Source organism: Ammospiza nelsoni, chromosome 4 (genome assembly GCF_027579445.1).
Source record: "Ammospiza nelsoni isolate bAmmNel1 chromosome 4, bAmmNel1.pri, whole genome shotgun sequence".
In the NCBI taxonomy this organism is placed as follows: Eukaryota; Metazoa; Chordata; class Aves; order Passeriformes; family Passerellidae; genus Ammospiza; species Ammospiza nelsoni.
In genome coordinates, this window is record NC_080636.1 from 65,626,343 (window position 1) to 65,646,198 (window position 19,856).

A 19,856-nucleotide genomic window follows, 5' to 3' on the forward strand; every position below is an offset into this window, starting at 1 on the left:
AGAATTAAAGCATGATCTATTATGATTAATACCTGATGCCAGTAATTAAGCAGCAACTTTTATCTGCTCTAAGTCTATCTCTTCATTTCTTTACAAGGTGGATATGCAGTGGGTACAAGTGCTAGCAGAAGGTTGGGCAACACCCCTGAATGGCTTTATGAGAGAGAGAGAATACCTCCAGTGCCTTCACTTTGACTGTCTCCTTGATGGTAGGGTAAAACACACCATTTGTAAAACTGAGCAAACTAATCATACTTCCAAAATATTTTTGATGCTTTGCTTTCTAGTGGTGGTGTGGTAAAACATTATCAGGCTTGTGCACAACTTCGGGTCTGGGATAAGGGAATAGAATATTATAAATAACCAGTTTTAAATGTGATGGTTTTATTCTTTTTATACCTACCATCATATTAGAATTTGAATATTTTGTCTTTTTGCCTTTACAATTTTTTTTTCAAATATCTTAATTTCTGAAAAACATTTAATTCTAAAATGCATACTTCTAATTTGTTTTGAAGAAATTTATCTTGCAATTCCAAATTCTAATTTAATTGTTGTTTAGCTCTGTGACCAAAAGATTTGTTTTGTATTAGTAATGAAGGAAAGGACAACAAACTGACTTGAGTGCTTGAGCTGTTGCAAGTGTGAAATCAGAATCTGAGCATGAACAATTGTCACGTGTAATTGAATTACTGTAATTTCCAGGGATGATTTAAATGAATAAATTTTATTTTGCATTGCCAGTTGGCTAAGAACTTTAAGATAGTAAGTCATAACATCCTCACATTTTGGAGTTTGATTTTGATCCTCTGTCATTTTTCATTTATTCCTCTTTCAAGGCTGTTTTACTCCAGCCTTTTTCCTATATTCATGCTTCCTTTTACATCACTTTTGTCTTGCTAGAGACCAAATAGCAGAACAAAAAGAAGTTGCTTTTCTCTCAATTCTGTAATACAGAAATCTGTCATACTTCTTATATTTCTTAATTTCCTTTTGTCTAGGTATGATCCCAGACAGCATAATGCCATCCTGTTACTTTGCAGTATAATTTTGGGCTGCTAGTTTTGTTCTCATTTCATTTGCCTTCTGTACATCCATCTAGGTGAAAAGTCCTCTGCAGATGATATGCAATGCATTCAGCTGCTAAAATAGCTTGTAGGTCCTAGTCCTGTCCTGTAATTTTCTGTAAATCAGGATTTTTATAAAGCATTTAAGACCTTGTATGGGTGACTGTTTCAGATATAACAACGTAACAATTTTTTAAACTTCTTTTGCTGTTGTTTTGAGTATATCGTCTGTGCTACAAAAAATACAAGTAATGAAAAATAGCAACTTATTGATGGAAACAATTTTCGGTCCTAAGCTTGGATAAAATCATTATGTTCCTCTAAATGTCCTGCTCCTGATTTTCTCTTTTTAGGGATCTACTACAGCACTTACATATGCAAATCTTTTTAGAAACATGTGATTGCCTTAAAGCTGCTTTGCTAGTTGCAGCAATGGCAACAGTTAAGTCAAAACAACACTCTCAAAGTTTCCTCCTTGCTTGTATGTTAGTTCTGGGTCCTACAGCAGCAGTCATTTTGCAGCGCTTTGATTCTGAAGAGAGGGAAATGGTTTATTACCTGCAGTGCATCTCATCCTTTGGGCTTTAAAAGCAGTGTTCGTACTGACTGACTTCTGAGCTGTGGAGAGCAGTGCAGATGTGTTGATAGTCTCCCTTTAAAGATTAAGTTGTCTGGAAAAGTCTCATCCTGACACTGTGCTCATGTGTGATTTAACAGACTTGCTTCACTGCCCTGCCTCAGTTTCTTATTTGTGCAGTCGCTGAAGAAAAACGTAGAAGATATTATGTATTTATTTGTTGGTTATGGACAAAATAATCAACAGGTTTGACATCTCTTCATACATTGAAATATTTATTTACTTGTCTGCAAAGCAATTTTTTATCCTTTTTGGGGTGTCAAACCACTCTGTGTGATTGCTGCCAAATTCAGTTTTATGACCTAGTTGCTTTGAAAATAACTGGGCACCAAAACTGAATTTAGGAGGAGATGCACAGCATGCATTGTATATTTTGCATTATAAAAGAAGGGGGATCTATTTTTCTCTTAAACTTTTCATCCAGGTTTATAATTTTTAATTTCTTAAGAAATTTAATTTCCTAATAAAAATGTATTGCTTAAATTATAGCAAAATTAGCCTTATTTTAGAGTCTTTGCAAATGCCAAAAACTCTATTAACTTTAAAGGGTCCATGACTTTTCTCCTGGAGACCACACAAAATTTAGAACCCAGGCCTTTGTAGAAGACTTAGAATATTTACTCTGCTGGGTTTCTCAAACCTCACTCTTGTAGAAAAGAAAAAGAAGACTTCAGCATCTGGCAGTGAAGTAGGTACTTAAAAAGAAGGACCACACAACCTTAAAATTCAGCTATATTGCCTTAGTTTTAGAAGTGAAGTAGCTGGTAAACTTTCAGCTGAACAAACTATGCAGAATGTTTGCCTGACTCAGCAGTTTTTTCTGGAAGGTAAATGCTTGAATCTGAATACAGTTTTAAGTATACAAAAGAAGTTACCTTTTGCAACAGTTCAGTTATGCATGGTAACTACTTAGGTACATTTGGCTGCTCCTATTGCAATGTTTTTTTTCTTAGGGGCCCAAATTGTGTCTACTGAGAATACGATTTTCTTTCTACTAATTATCCACTCCAGTAATAATCTTGTCTGATATTTTAGATGATTTATTTTAAAATGTTATTTGTGTATTTCTACTTTTTATATAGATTCTTAAGAAAGGTGTTAAGTTTCCCAAAAAGCAGTATCCTGCCAGTTAAAATATTTTTGTGCAGCTCTAAGTACTTGCTATGTATTGTGTTTGAGCTGTATTTTCAGTACAGTGTTCTCAAACCTCAGTGTACTCTTTCTCAAACCTCAATGTTTGCTCAATTTTATAGGATGTGTGTCTTATGGAAGAATGAGTTCGTTCTAAAAGTTGCTTAATCCCTGTTAAATTAAGTGTTTCAGCTTCCTGTCATATAATATACTTACAGCTTTAAAAGTAAGATGTTAATTAGGTAGATTTTTATAACAACATCAATGACTGTTACTAGGGATAAAGGGCTTTTTTCCTTTCCTCTGCAGGGGGAGTTATTAATCTGTCAGTGCCTATAGTGCTAACAGCTACTCAAGAAGACAAGGAAAGGCTCGATGGGTGCACAGCAATCGCACTGGTGTACGAAGGTCGCCGCGTTGCCATTCTCCGTAATCCCGAATTCTACGAGCACAGGAAAGAGGAACGCTGTGCTAGGCAGTGGGGAACCACATGCAAGGAACATCCCTATATCAAGGTGTGTGTTTGAAAGTTGGAAATCTAGTCCTGTTCGCTGTACTGTTGTGGAGATGTAAATTCAGTGAAGTGCATGTCCATGATTGATGTACTTTGACAAAAAAAACACTCTGAAAATTAGTTAAAATATCTGAGCAGAAACAAAGGTAATTTTTTTCTGTGCAGCTGTTGAATAGTCTGTACTTAGTGTGAAAATCTAATGTCAATATGTACACATGAAATGATTTAGAAATGTACTGCAGAATCTGTGCTACAGAAGGGGGAACTTTGCCCTCCAGTGTGCCTAGGAAACACATCCCTCTGTGTCACCAGATGGATCATCAAAGCTCCTTAATCAGTGGATATATGCATTGGGAAGGATAGAAAACTTCTTTTCTGCCTGCATGTGGTGCACGGGAGACCTGCCTGCTTTAGATGTTTTTCAAACAGGCCCTGTTCCTGGAGAGTTCATCATTTAGCTCTCTGGGGAGTAATTTCCCATCCATTGTGTTCATTATGTTTTATTATCTTGGCCTTGTGTATGACACACTGAAATGTTCTAATTGTAACACACTCACCACAATGCTGTGTTGGCTTATGCAAGCTGATGTGAATGTTACATCTCAGCTCTGCAGAGCCAAAATATGTTTATTTCCCCATTTGTCTCTGAGGTATTTTTGTTTACAGGTATGACATAAATTAGGTAAAGAGAAATCAAGCATACCTCAAATTATGAGCTTGCTCTTGAAAAGGGAAAGCCTTTGAAAAGTTGTAAAAGTATCTGTATGACTAATAGAAGATTTTTAAAGCCCTTGATGTATTCTGTGATGTTGAAGATAAGATTATCCTTTTATTGAAAAATTAACATAGATCTAATAACTTATAAGAAAATCTTGTGCAGACAAAATTTGAATGAATTATATAGAAGATAAGGAACTATGTTCTTATGCCTGTACTGGGGTGTATAGCAGTAACATAACAGCATGTTAATTTGGTGGCTGTTCTTAATCAGAAATAGTTGGGTACCTGAGAGATTCTGTAGTGCAGATTTTTCTCATCCTTGTACCACTATCACACCTTCCCTCCACCTTTGTAAGCTGTCAAGATCTGGTATTTTCTTCAGGAAGGGAATGGTTACTGTGAGATCATTTAATTCCTGCAGGTCAAAGAAAAAATAAATTGAAAAATCACACCTAACTTTCACACCTTGGGTTTTAGGTTTAGTATGTAGTATCTTCTGTTATATCAAGATTTATTATAATTTATAATTGCATAAGGCTAAAAAAGTTATGAGAAATGTGTATGAAACTTGAAAGTATTTTGATTTTTGTCTACAAAAAAAAAAGATTTCTTAGAAATTAAAGGTTTCACAGTAATGTCTGTGTCTCTTTGTAGAGTATGTTAAGCAGCTTGCCATAATTATTTTTTGATAAAGCATGAGGTGATATTTAAAGATATGAAAAGAAGTGTAGTGACTGTCCAACATCTGTTACTTGGGTAAACTGCTACCATGAAACAACTCCAAAAGCTCTTCTACTTCAAAGATTGTGATTTTATTTGTAGATTAAAATGGGTGAATAGTTAATCAGAATTGTTTTGTTTGTTACTTTATTCTTGACTAGAATCTTGTAAACTACAGAGTTCAAATGCTGCAATATCTTCTATTGCAGCATTGTAAATCTTGTATATTAGAGAGTACAAAAGCTTCAATAGCATTTGCTTTGACCAGTAACTATTAAGTGTGCAACTTTGTTGTATTGCTATATTGTAATTAAATTTTAAAATATGTAGTAATAAAAATATATGCTAATATATGCTAAATAAATTGTAATAGAGCTTTCAAGACTCTATCTTTGTTTGTCATGGAGTGTTGGTTAATAATATTGGCTATTTGCATTTCTTTATATTATCTCAATTTTGAAAGAAAGGCCTACTGAAGGTTTGTGCATCTCTCCTGCATCATGGGATAACATGTCTGGACTATGCTCCAGTGGATTTTTTTTCATTTTTTAACACTGATGCTTTACTTCCAACTGTCAAAATTAACCTGGAACACAATCCTTGGTAAAGATGTGTCCCCATTGCAATGCTCTTGATAAGAGAAGCTGATAACTAATCCTGACATGAACTTTTTTTTTCTTAGATGGTTATGGAGCAAGGCAACTGGCTTGTGGGTGGAGATCTACAGGTCCTTGATCGTATTTATTGGAATGATGGACTAGATCAATACCGCCTCACTCCGGCTGAGCTAAGGCAAAAATTCAAGGAAATGAATGCCGGTGAGTAAATTTTTTTTGCTTGCTTTCTTCCTGCAGAGGCTTATCCATGCCTGCTGCCACCAGTGTGGCTGGCATTGTTTCAAAGGTGAAAATTTTGAATGCTCTTGTAGGCGCCTTTCTTTGCTTTTAAATGAAATAATTTTTATGATCTGAGGAATTGCATTGCCTAAATGCATAACAGAAGCTGGTAATGCCTGAGGTTCTGAACTTTATCTTTCCATGCACTGTAGATATGTTAGTAATGCAAGAAAAGATGATGTTAAAATGTGGTAAGTTGTGATTTAAAATCATGTTTGGCCAAAACTACAGATGTATGGTTGAATGGTGCACTTTCATGCTCTGCTATTTTTAAGTCTGTTCCATGCTGCTTCTGGGAAACAAGGCTTATGAAAGTAGTGCAGGTAGGCTGGTGCCAAGTTTCTTTCCAGCACAAAAAATAAAACAGTTTTTTTCACAGAAGTGGTTGTGTTAGGCAGATAAGTAAGAGGCTGAGGAATGTCATAAAGCAGAGAACAAACATGCTGCTTTCACTGTGGCAGTGACTGGCAGGCAGCTGCACTGGTAAATGTGAGGAGAGAGATTAAGAGTGCAAAGCACAACTGGTCCTGAGCTCCTGTCATTGTTCTGTGTGGTTTGTAGGTTCTGTGTAGGAGCTGTAGGTCTGCAATATCAGTCTTTTGGCTAATCCCTAAACAAACACATATTTGAGATCTGAAAAATCCCTGTTCTCTAGGTTTCATTGGTTCCATATTGGAAAATCTCTCGTTTCAGTGGTTTTGCTGTCTTGCAGGGCACTCAAGTTCATTTGAATTTGCAGGAGAGAGGGAAATCCTGTGGCAGGGTTTTTCATTGAAGGGTTTGTAACACTCTGGAATAGCAGTTAGTCTTGCTTGGTTCTTACCATGCTTGAAATCTTCTAAACTAAGGCAAAGGAAACTTAGTAAGGAACTTTAAATCCCCTTTTATGAGTTTTGTTCCAAACAGCTCCATTTGTTCTCTTGATGAAATATTTAGCCTTTAAGATAGGTAGCATAGTTTTATTTCTTAGTAGAATACAATACCCTTATGCAAGTGAAAAATCCAAATAGAAGTCGGAGAAACTAGAGTCATTCTGCAGAAAATTCAGAAGTTAAGGAAGCTGATTTTTTTTTTTTTGTACAGTTTTTAATTAGTTTTTCTTACTAAGTGTTATGAATATGAACGAGACCAAACTTTCTCTGGAGAAAGAGGTTATTGTTTATTAAAATAGCTGTAAGGAACAGAGTACCCAGGATAAGCCCAGGCACCCACACAATGAGTGAAAAACAGAACAGTGCGCTACCCCCAAGTGCACTGGGTTCTCCTCCAAAAACAAGTTTCCAAAAAGAAGAGCCCCAACCCAACCAAACTTCCCTTATTTATAGCCACCTTGGAATCCAGGATTGGTCCATTTTGGATCTGCATGGTCATTGGTCCATTTCCAGGCTTCCCATTGGTCTTTTACGCCATTCATTCTGGACCAATCGCTGCTGCAGGGCTTTGAATGATTGGTCAGATCTTCTCTCCAATCCCTCTTCGACTTCGTCTTGCCCTGCCAGACCGCCCTTCCACCAAGCCCTGGACCCTTTTCCTAGAACTTTCTAATAATCCCCCCCACTCTTAACATAATACAATTAATTTAACATAATTAATATAATATAATTGAACTATACCCTAATTTAACATAACTTTTACTTATAACACTAAGTACAGTGATTTTGTAATAATTGATAATTCTTCAATGACCTGCGAGCACTGCTGTTACACTTGTTTAATAGACCTCAGAGAAAAACATATACTGAAGCTTTTTCCATGCCTGTACACCTCCTGATGAAATATCTTGCTTCCCTTATATCTTTTGTCTCGTTCGTTTTTCCTCCCCAGATGCTGTCTTTGCATTCCAGTTACGCAACCCGGTGCACAACGGGCACGCGCTTTTGATGCAGGACACTCACAAGCAGCTTCTGGAACGCGGCTACCGGCGCCCCGTTCTGCTCCTGCACCCCCTCGGGGGCTGGACAAAGGAGGATGATGTTCCTCTCATGTGGCGCATGAAGCAGCACGCTGCAGTGCTGGAGGAGGGAGTCCTGAATCCAGAAACAACAGTGGTAGCTATATTCCCTTCCCCCATGATGTATGCAGGACCCACTGAGGTAAATACATCAGGAGTTTAAAGTGAAACAAAACCCTTTTCATAGTGCACGAAGATATTTTGCGCGACATCTGATGTTTGTGTGTTGTGTTGTTTTAATGGAGGGAGAGACTAATTTTGCTTGAGAAAGCAGATTATCAAGTCTCTGTCACCATCCAAAACATTATCTTCTGAAGAAACTTCTATATTGGAGGATTTTGCTGGAAATGCTGGGAGAAAATATTGTGTTTATAGGTTCCTTTCTTTACAATTACAAGGATATGATAATAATTTAATCCTTCCTCCTTTTTTTACGGTCTTTTTTAGAAATAATTATAAGATCTGTTAACATACCAAGTGATTGTTCTGAATGTTAAAAATACTTAAGTTTTATGATTGTTAAGCAGGAAGTTTACATGTTAGAGGGGCATTCACAAATTAAGAAAAAAACCAGTCTGTTTATTTTTTGGCAAACTTAATTCAGAGAGAATTGTTTCAAGACTTTGTATGAAATAATTCTTTGGCAACACTTTGTTTAGGAGCCAGGTCTTGGGTGGGAGTCCCTAGAGGTTTGTGGGAGGCAGCAGAAAGAATAAATGTTCTTAGTTGAGGACAATTCCTTGAGGGGATATTGATTCTTCATCTCATTCCTTTTTCCAGGCTCTGAGGTTAACTCTGGGGGAGCTTTTTTCATAGATAGGAGATCTTGCCAGTGAAGTTAAATTAGGCAGATGCCACTTATTTTCTGCTGGCCAGTTGACTGGTCAAACAGAGCTTTTTCTGCCTTTCAGTCCAGAGAAAGAACTGCAGTCCAGATCTAGTGAGTGAGTTCATGTGGGGAATCTTCTGCTGCTCTCCATAGGCCTTTTATGAGAATTAACAGAAATCTTCTACGTCATTCTTGTATGGGTGAGGAGGAGCAAAATCCCCATTCCTTATTCTGAACAGGATAAATTTTTTCTCCTTACATATTTTTCTCCTCCTGTGACCTATGAGGTCATTTCCAGACCTCAGACTACAGCCTGACAGTAATATTTGTTCAAGTAATAAGAGAGATTATTTCTTTAATAATTTTCCATAGGTTATTTAAAAGTCATTGGTAGCAGATCTGTTTCTATAGCATAAATGCTTTACAGAACAAGCAGCTGGTGATATGGTTATCTACAGGATGGATGTGTTCTTCCAGTCTTTAAAAATCCAAATGGACAACTTTAATATGTATCAATTTAGGATTTTTTTGTATTTTTAACATTACTGACAAGTGCCTTGGAAGAAAAGCAAGAGTTCTGTAAGGGAAAGCTGTATCAAACTGCAATAAATTCATCTGCTTAGGAAAGTTAATCTATTACAAGCATTCATGTGCAGTGTGTACCTGGTTTATATGTCCTTTGGGTTTTAATGTTCATGCAGACAAAGTGTTAGTTCTACCTTGGACAATATCCTTGCCATATGTACAAGTTGAAAATGCTGAACATGGGTGGTTTTTCATTCTGAATGTGTAGATGGTGCTGAAGTAACTTTCTGAGTACCTACTGTGCAGATAAAAAGGGGATAGTATGTTTTAGCTGTAAGTTTGATGGTGGTCATCTTAACTGGTTCTTTATTATGTTGTGGCTCCATAGTAAAAATCACATCTGATTAAGGAAAAATACTAGTTACAGAGTGCATGCCCATTTTGAGAGCCACAGTTTTGGAGCCTTTTCTTCTGTTAATTGTTTTTGCTGTCTCTGTTGTAGGTTCAGTGGCACTGCAGATCCCGGATGGTTGCAGGAGCTAACTTCTACATTGTAGGGCGAGATCCAGCAGGGATGCCACACCCTGACACTGGGAAAGACCTGTATGAACCAACCCATGGTGCCAAAGTGCTCACAATGGCTCCAGGCCTCCGAGCACTGGAAATTGTACCCTTCAGGGTTGCAGCCTATAATAAAAAAAAGAAGTGCATGGATTATTATGACTCTGATCAGTAAGTTGCATTTTCATTTTAAGGAAATTCTGAGCAATAGCGGCCTCTTACCCCTGCCCACATTAAAAAATTTGTTCATAATTAAATCTATATAGCTCAAATAGGGCAGTGTTGAAGATGTGATTTTAAACAAATGTAGCTTAATTTCAGCATGATTTGGTTCACAGTGCAGCTGCCTGATCTAACTTTAGCTGCCGCATGAAGACTCCCCAGGTACTGGAGTTTCTCTGATTCTGGAGCATAATGACACAGATTGGTAAATCCAGAAAAAGATATTATTATTTATTATAATGGTAAAATTAGCTTTCTTTCTAAATAAGCTTCTCAGGTGTCAGGTGTGCATCAGATAGGAGGGAAGAGACACAGTGAGAGTGTGCAGCATGGAAAAGAAAGTGGACAAGATGGGGTGGCAAATACCTATTTATTTTCTCTATTGGTAATAAAGCACAATGATGCGCTAAGAGTATTCTGTGTCCCAGGGTTTTCAGCTGTTTTGTTGGTTTTTTATTTTTAATCCAGTTACAGAACAGTTCATTTAATCTTCTGTATGCATACTTCAATGTTATTTTTCCCTTGTGTGGGATAGCAGTGTTCAAAACTTTGTGTATGTGTTGCTCTGGTGACAATGAATAATACTGGGAAGATGACTTATTTTAATTTAACCCTCTTTATTCAGATTATTGACATGTACTTTTGTTTTACATCAAACTGCAGTTGAAGTTGGTACTGAAATGCAAACTTCTCTGGGCAACCTGTTCCAGTGCCTCACCACCTTCACAGGAATGAGTTTCTTCCTAATATCTAATCTAAACCTACATTCTTTCAGTTCGAAGTCATTCCTCCTTCTCCTATCACCACATGCCCTTGCAAAAAGTTCCTCTCCAGCTCTCTTGTGACTTCCTTTAGGAACATGAAGCTGCTATAAGGTTGCCGTGGAGCGTTCTCTTCTACAGACTAAACACTCAGCCTGTCTGCAGAGGAGAGGTGCTCCAGCTCTCTGATCAAATTTTTTGCCCTCCTCTGGACTCACTCCATCAGATCCATGGACTTCCTATGCTGAGGTCCCTAGGGTCTGGATGCAGTACAGGTGGGCTGTCACAACAGTGGGGTAGAAGGGAAACATCACCTTCCTGGACCTGCTGGTCAGAAAGATCTTTCAATACTGAAGGATCAAAGTGAAGTAGTTTTATTGGTATATCAATTCTTACTAAATTAGAATAGTAAGGGAGTAGCAATGTGACAGGCCAAAATTCAGAATATTGATTCTCTGATCATCAATACTGTACTCTTAGTAGGATAGATGTGATTTGAATTAAGTAAAATTATACCTCTGTCATTAAGTGTAGCAAATGATTAAAGAGAACCCAAACAGCTCTGAGATTTCCTTATAAAAAGCAGTGGGAACAGATTTTGCCTTCGGTCACAGACTGCACATCATGTGCGCCCTTTTATCCTTTCACTGTGTCTATAAAGCCTTGATTTGGGGCATTTTTTTTCATGGTTCTGTAAGTGTCATGGAAAAAAGGCCATGCTGCCACTAATGTATGCCGTTCTCCCCTGGTGCTGCCCATTTGCTTTGTCCTTCCCTGGATGCTGTTTGTAGATGGGCTGGTGTGTGGCAGCAATCCTCTAGGTGGCAATGCAGACACGTGCAGGCTCCTGTCACTGCTCTGCCTGCCAGACGGAGCTCTGTGGTAGGCTCCAGACAGACTCAGAGCCTGGGTGGGTGCAGCTGGCTGCCATCCAAGATAGTCTGTGTAATGCTGAAAATGTGGCAGACTCCTGGACCATGTGGTGTTTGACTCTGCAAGGAGGATGGCAGGGAAGAGAGGATTGCCTGGAAACATGAGATGATCAGTGCTGGTGGAAGACCCTTGGATGTGAAATAGTGATGTTTGTGGAAATATTTCCTGAGCTCACTTGGTGAAAAACACAGTGTGAAAATGTGGGAAGGAGGGTTGTATGCATAGAAGCATTGCTGTGACTTGTATCAGAAAAGGGTAATTTGGTTATCTCTTGCACCTTTCTCAGTTTTTCGAGACTTGGACATTTGACAGCCAACTTGACAATTCCAGAATTTACATTACTAAAGAATGTGTGGAAGCTTATGGCAAGGGGGTTCCCCTTGGACTGAGCTATAGCTGGCCTTGTGTCTTAGCTGCTGGGTGTGGTTATTCTTTCCCCATGTGGCCATCTCTTCTGTTCTTTCAGGCCTCCTGGACTCCTCTGTCTGGGAAGGTGCTTGTGAGAAGCCATAGTAGACCCCATCTGCTGCCTTGAGTGTGTCTGTAATTTGGTAGAGTTGCACCCACACCTGGCTTGGCAGCAAAGACATGCAGAGATTTTGCAGTTGGGCTCTTTGCTGCCATTAGTGAAATACCTTTTGGCTTCTCAGGGAAGTCCTAACACGAGAATGGTGGTAGATGAATCTTTGGCTCATGGTGAGAGGTTGCCAAAAGCTTGGTCCAGCTGCCAGAGGGATGTCTGAAAAGCTGTGGCTACAGAATTAGCGGTGGCAGAGAGTTGATTTGCTCAGCTTTTATGAGAAAGGTGTAACACTTGCTGACAGCACTCCTTGTATGCCTGTGGGGATGGGTTCAGAGGCTGGGTCACCACTCCAGTAGGGTGCTGGGCAACTGTGTGAGACCTGCCTGTGCCTCAGCTGCTCATGACCTTGCTGGCAAGCCTGGGAAGCACCAAAAAGCCTGCACTGGCCCTGCCTCCAAATCAGTGCCAGAGGCCCTTACTGCTCTGGTGTGCTGCCTGTGATATTGTGCTTAAAGTCTTCTGTTCCCAGAGGCGACCGCACAAGCACAGTTTTGTGGAGTTGGTGTAGAAGGTCAGTTTGTTTCTCACTTCCGTTAGTACCCTCCAGAACATGTGCTGCCCTTGGGGTTTCAGTTGATCCAGTGGCTGCTTGGGACCAGTGTGGAGACTGCTGACTTGGTGTGTCAGGACCTTGTGCTGCTGCTTAACAGTGCTGAGCTGCTGTGTGGGAGCTGAAGTCACTTGGCCCCTGTCGGTAAGGAAAGGCAGAAATACCCTGGTTGCATTCAGGATAACAGCATTGTCTGTGAGGAGAGGGGGTAAGGAAAGACTGACCTGAAAGCATTAATAACAGCTGCACAGCAAGTGTAGTTGCAAAGTGGTGCACAAAGCTTAACTTTTATAAAATGTTTAAATAAAGTTACCCCTTAGAACATTAAGACATATGAACAACCGATGACTTAGAATTATATTAATGTTTTACCTCATGAAGCCAGCACAACTTTAAATTTGTTTCTTGGACGTCTTAGAACTAGGTTTAGCACCTCATGAAACTAAACTCTTGAAACTTATTTTTTGAAAAACAATTTGTCTGAAACTTAGATCTAGGAGAGTGATTTGAGGAATGTATTTGAAGTGATGTATAGCAGCACAGGTAGAACTAATTTAATTTTCTTTTCCCTTTGGTCAAAATGAGGATGATTAAAATAAAATTTCCATTTTTTGCTGTTGCTCAAGTCAGATAGAAAGCCTAATCTAAGTTTCTGTGTGGGAAGCTTGAGCGTTTCCACTTGCATAGAATTCTGAATTAATGCATATAAAAGCTAGCAAGAATGTTATTATAGTCCTTATCAAAGTTTTTGTGCTTTTATATTTCATAAAATTTTTTATCTGTAACTGAATATATACAAATGTGTTTTAGAAAAGCTTATAGGAAGAACTCTAGTAATAATGGATAATTAAATTGAATGTCTGACCTATAAGCAACTGGTAGAGCGAAGTGTAAAGAAAACAACCAAAGAACCAAGAAACCAACAAATAACACCCCTACCCACCCACCCCCCCTAAAAAAAAGCTTACCCAATGCTGAAATTCCTTCAGAAAATCAGTTAGTGAGATTCTTCAGCCAAACTGTGTTCTTCACACAGTTACCACAGACAAGTGTAATTTGGGATTGGTGGCTTAATAATAGAAGTTGGTTTTGTGAGCAGAGATTCCCAATTCTTTATGGAAGATCAGTTCTATAAAATGCAGCCACAGACTGCTGCTGAGAAAAAACGCAATTAAGAAAGGAAATTAGTCTGGCAATTAAAAAAGCCACAACAGTGTCTGGAATTAAATTACTTTTTTTTTTTTTTTTTCCTGAAAGAAAACCAAAGAGAACATTTTGGCTAAAAGAAACCCATAAGTAAGGTGACTGGAGCAGATTGTTCATGCTGTCTATTAAATGTAAATGAAGCATGGGTATCTGTGAAGAAGAGAGATTTTAACTTTATATATTTTTTTCCTGGGACCTTTAATATGGTTGTCATTACTGCTTTAATCCTATAAAATCATACTTATGGGGGAGCTGTTCCAACTAAGTACATACTGTTCTCAAATTAGTTTTTTAAAGTGGTAGTAAGAGGCTGCAATAAGCACACTTTACTGTTCTCCCTAATTTAGTTATGTGAAATATGGTTTTTCAATTACCATCAGTACATAATGTAGGATACACTGAAGCTCTGCATCAGGCCCGGAGACTTTAACCCTCCTGCCAGTCAGAAAGGAATTAGGAAAGGATTTGCTTTGCATATGTTGATATTAATCACAACATTGTGTTCTGATTTTACAAGTTTGTTCCAGGGTGGTTGGGATTTGAACCTAGCTGGCAGTAGCTGGTTCATTCAGCATCATGGGACATTCATTCCCAAGGCACAGTGTAGACTTCCTGGAAGAGTTACAGAGTAAGTCATGACTTGATGCTGCAAGGGCAAGTTTAAATTCAGAGCAAGTCCTTCTAGAAGGAGTTTAAGGTTAGAATTAGACCCCAGATAAGGAGTCTGTGAATTGTCCCAGAAATTAGTCTGAAGTCTAGTAGCTGAGTGGAACATCACAGTTGTTTTAAAGACAGAACAGGGTGAATAAGTAATGTTATTATTTTATTTCCCTATTGTTCGATTTGCCTAAAAAAAAAAAAAAGGCAAAACTGTGAATGAATGGTTTGTACTTATATCATGAGTCTTGTATTTAAGAGGAATTCTTTAAGACCTTGAGAGCACCAGACATTGCCCTCCACAGAGAATGGGAGTTTCTAGAAGATCATTTGGACATACCTGAGAGAAGGTCAGGGTTCCCAAGATTATGACTGATCTTTAGTCATCTTTAGTCTTTCTCCAGATGAAAAATCTACTATGTAATGTGGTCTATACTTAGATTAAATTTGTAGGGAATACTGAAGCAGAAGAAATGTTCTCTCCAGTTACTGTATTAATGCACTGTATTGACACCTCAGAGATCCAGCACAGGAGGTTCCCTGTAGGCCTGTGGCAGTCACTTCCTCCTTGCAAACTAATGATGTCCTTGTTTTGCCACAGGACCTGTTAGGTCTCTGTAATCCCTGTCCTCCATCAGTAACAAAATTTCACGGTGTGTGTAGGTATGGTTTTTTCCATACTGTGAGTGTAGTAGAGTTCTAGGATGCTATGCCTCCGAGCAAATACCAGTCCTCAGTGTGAAATGTTCCAGGACTGTTTTTCTGTTGACAAATTTTTGTTGTGGTTCTATTTCTGCTTTCTTTTCCTCCTTCTTTTTGGAGGATGCTTTTAATTTCAGTGGCACAAAGTATTGTGTTAGTACCAGTCAAACTCAATTGGCACTAAAGTTAGTGTCAGTCAAACTCAATTGGCAGTAAAAAGTCAATGTTAAGAGTATTTAGTAGCATCAAGCATGACTAAAAGAAAGCTGATTCCAGCAGCTACTGAGTAAAATTTTTAAAGGCACTTAAAATGCCATGCTCAGAAAAGACTTGTGTTAAGTTTCATTGAGGGTCATTTCAAATCTGACAAGAATGGGATTTGAATGATTTTTTTTAATAGCATCTTTAATGGTGAAGTGTTTCCTCCTCTCATGTTCCACTCAAATCCACCTTATATAGAGTAACTCTTAATGTCCTCAAAATTCACTCTGAACGACATTTCTTGGTGACTCCTTTTACTATCTCCTTCTACTAAAGCAAATTACTCATCCTGATATGTTTTATTTCAAAATGCTTGTGGGCCACATGCCACAGTGGTCACAGTACTGATGAGGTTTTTCTCCTGAGCAGGAATTTCAGTTTCTGAAATTTTATTGAAATTTTTAAATGCTTTAATTTTTTAAAAAAGGCAAAAAATACTGTCTTGTTGTGTATATATTGCCAAGGCTCCATTTGAATAAGAATTTTTTTTTAAAGAAAAACTCTTTCAAAACAGACCTTCAGGATAATGTGAGGACATAATTTTTAATTTTTAATAGCATTTTGGAAACATTATAACATGCTGAATGTACTATGTTTCTGATCTGAAGCTCACTTTTTTCATTTCATTTTTTTATAATTTCTATAGATCTCTTTAGCTTCGTGTTTCTCTCTTCCTTGGTATCTCTGCTTCTTACCTTTTTGTGCAGCTAGGGATAAGAAGCAGCTAAAGGAGTTGTATGTGTTATTGATGCAAACTTCTATGACATATCTAAATGTAGTAGTTTGGTAGCATTATTTCACTTGCAGGGTACGGGACAAAGTTGAGTGCTTTTCTGAAATCTTAAGAAACAAGTGGAAATAAAGCACCTTTTTTTTTTTTTTTTAATGCTCGAGCTTTAGTGTGGAGAAACCACACATGGAGTAACTTCATAGTACTTGCTTTACTCTTCTCTTCCTGATCATCTGAACACTTGGTGTTTTTTTGACAGAATTAACCAGATTTATCACTTCCCCACATATATTTTCTATAAATAGCTCTTTGCAAAGCACTCAAGTTACCTTCAGGCAGTGTTAGTGAACAGCAGACATCTCTCTGCTAAGGCATAAAATTTTCAGATGTTACAAATAGCAGTGCCAACTTTTTCTCCCATGGAGCTACACCAAGTTTAATTTTTCATTTTTATGTGATTTATATTTTGCAGGACTAAAGCACAGTAGGATTTTTTTGTCTTGTGACACTTCAGGAACCCACAGTCCCAAATTTAGAGCAACAAGAAAAGAGCATGTATGGCAGTGCTGGTGTGTAAATGTATACAGCCCAAATCAAAAAGTTATGGGGCTAGTGTTATTGTGAAAGGGAACTGTGGAATGCTTTCTGCATCTTGCTAACTTCCATACCCTACTGAGCATAGACCAGCACTTAGAGCCAAGTTCTGCCCTCTGATGTGCACACTTGGCTCCTGTCTCTGTCTAAGGCATGTACATCTGAGATCAATACTTGGTTTTTATTTCAAACAGACAAGTAAAGAATGAGTAATGCATACATGTTGCAAATTGAGCAAATGGCATAAGTAAAATTGTATATTTAATTTAGAAATACATATTTTTTTCCTTTGGAACATTTAATAGAGCTCTGGCATTCCTGTCTTGCTTTTACTTTCAGTCCTGTGAGGAGTAACTTAATTTGTGGAGCTTTTGCTGCTTATGACTACATACCTGAGAAGTTAATAATAATTTAGTCTTATGTAAACAATGGTAAACAATCCTAATCTGTCTTCAGTTTTTTTCATTTGTCCAACTGAATTTTGTTTTTTATGGGAAAAGGTGTCTTTAGGGGAAGGTATTTTTATTATTCCATTGCTTTTCTCTTTATTTTGAGCTGTATATGCCATGCTGTCAATATGCATAAATATGTATATGTGTGCTCAGTGTCTGGCAGAGGCACAGCTGGGAAGCTTGCCTCTAGATACTGAGGCTTTTACGTTCTCTGTTCTCCAAACAGTGCCTCACTAAGATGTACAAATTTTTTTTACACATTCTCTAGTGGCACTGAAATGACCTCCTTGAACCAGCACAGGAACATCCAGCCAGCTCATCAGGCTGGTCTCCTGCCCTGGCAAGGCAAGGTGTAAATCAGGATGGCTGCTGTTGCCTTGGCAGAGGGCTCAGACAGTAGGTAGAGTAGATGGCTCTCCTTCAACAGGAGTTTGTTTCCTCACAGAGAGCAAGCCAGACTGAATTCAGTCCACAGGGGTTCAGTTGCACCATGCTGCTATATAGTAGATATTTTTGCCCCTGATGAGGGAAAAGAATGATGAGGAGGACTTCATCTTGTCAGAAGGCTAATTAATTACTTTATTATACTATATTATTCTATATTATATTACACTATGTTACATTACATCTAAACTGAATCTGCCAAGCACTCCACTGCACTGAATCTTGTGACTGTCAGCCAGTTCCAATACACACACACCTGGATCCAGTTGGTCAGTGAATCAAAGCACTCACACCAGAGTCCAATTATCAATTCGCTTCAGGTAAACAGTCTTCCACAATGCATTCCACTTGTGAACAAACACAGGAGCAGTAAATGAGATAAGAGTTGTTTTTTCGTTCAGAGAATGTGAAACCCAGAAGTATTCTTGGTAAGAATTGTGCCTTGCTTTTCTCTGTGAAGAGAAGTGTGGCTACACTGCTAAAACCTCAGGAGTTACCAAAGCTGAATATTGTAGAGGATGTATATTCCTGAGATTTACTGCCATTGCTGGCCTTGAAATGACAGCTGCTCTACAGCATTATATGCCCAAGAAAAAAAAGTGTAAAGTATCAAGAAAGTAGAAGGAATATGAGCAACTTTGCCTGCCTTTAATGTATGTTCTTTTTTCCCTCCCTTTTCCTCCACCCCTACCCTGTCAGCCATGAAGACTTTGATTTTATATCGGGGACCCGCATGCGCAGGCTGGCTCGGGAAGGACAAAACCCTCCGGAAGGCTTCATGGCTCCCAAGGCTTGGACTGTGCTGACAGAGTACTACAAATCCTTGGAGAAGGCTTAGGCCTCTTATTAACTGCAGATCAACCTTTGACGCCTGATTTATTTACGAGAAGGGGACCACACAGTCACCATTCATGTTGCTTTGTTGTGGTGTCTGTCAGGAAGTTCTCTGAAAACAGACTCTTTCTTCCTAACTTAGCATCATTCTTTGCCTGCCCTTATGGGTTCTATTATGTCCTGGCACCTAACTAGCTGCTGGTTTTAATGTCTTCTCTTTTATTACAGTTAATATTCATGCAGTAGGATTTTTAACTCCTGTATTTTTTTTTATATTTTACTGCCTCTGTCCTGAGTTCTGCAGCTGTTAAATAGATGCAGCTTTTTCATATGTTTAAGCTCCTGGGTAGTGTCTGGTTTTAGTAGTTTGTAGGAGAAAATGTCAGACTTAATCCTTTAACTATGGATAGATTATCTATAAATCAAAAAAGTAAAGAATGTTTCAAAATGTCTGTAAAAGTGTCTTCATCTTTATCTCATTACTATCATCTCCAGAAGCACTTAAAATTTATTTCTGACTATGTAATCAAAAAGCAGAAGGGTTTTTTTTATGTAGCATAATTAAAATTTTGCTTTCTTTGTTTAATTTTGGAGTTTATTTAGTTGTATGTTGATTCTCTTCTGCTGTGGACCTGTAAAGGTGGACAAGTAATGAATAAAAGAAAATACCTAGTTTTCAGTTTCAATTGTAACAAATTCACATATTGTTTGGTTGCTCTCATATATGCTTACTGCCATAGGTGTCAGTAGGGTATGTTTTATTTCATTTGATGTAACTTACTGGTTTTTGAGTCCAGATATGCTTAATCAGCCTACTACAACTTTTAAAAAAGCATGACAGCCCAAACTTAATTTCATGTTTAATAATTGCAAGAAAAATAAAGAAAATCCTTAGATTTTGGTATTTCCTGTGGAAAAATGCTTTGTTCAAATATTAATTTTCTGTCTATTTTTCAAGGTCTCCAAAGAGTAATTTTTGTGAGTTAGCTTTGCTTGCTTTAAAGGCAAAGCACATGTTCTTTTAGGACTCTTCAAAAATCCTGAAGAAACATAAGAAATTAAAAGTAAAACATTTCTTCACGTGTAAAGTAATACTGGTGTCTCTTGGTGTCTTTTCAAGCATTTGCAAGTAACCATTGGAGCAGTCATAACCTCTCTTAGCTAGAAACTACCTCATATCCTTGTCACAGAAACTTTTTTCTTGTTAAACAGTGTATATAGGAATATCCAGCTCAAAACTGCTGTTAGAATGTTGATACTGGATGAAGCATGTGTTTGTCTAGATTAATTTTTTTATGCCAGGAAGGTTGTGATGAGGGGAATCTGTGTAATGAATTGGACTAATGCTACTTGAAGTGTTTGTCTACTTGTTCACA

The 19,856-nt window shown here is 38.0% G+C and overlaps 1 protein-coding gene across 1 annotated transcript in view; it reads left to right on the plus strand.

Annotated features, from left to right (window-relative positions):
- Window positions 1-19,574, plus strand: part of PAPSS1 (3'-phosphoadenosine 5'-phosphosulfate synthase 1) — a 39,998-nt gene extending 20,424 nt beyond the window's left edge. Inside the window, exons 7-12 of the mRNA XM_059470966.1 lie at window positions 98-209; window positions 3,145-3,350; window positions 5,472-5,607; window positions 7,510-7,778; window positions 9,493-9,722; window positions 18,346-19,574. Of these exons, the coding sequence (XP_059326949.1) occupies window positions 98-209; window positions 3,145-3,350; window positions 5,472-5,607; window positions 7,510-7,778; window positions 9,493-9,722; window positions 18,346-18,484 (1,092 nt within the window). The 3' untranslated portion in view covers window positions 18,485-19,574. The remainder of the gene's footprint in view (window positions 1-97; window positions 210-3,144; window positions 3,351-5,471; window positions 5,608-7,509; window positions 7,779-9,492; window positions 9,723-18,345) is intronic.
- Window positions 19,575-19,856: the final 282 nt, after the last annotated feature.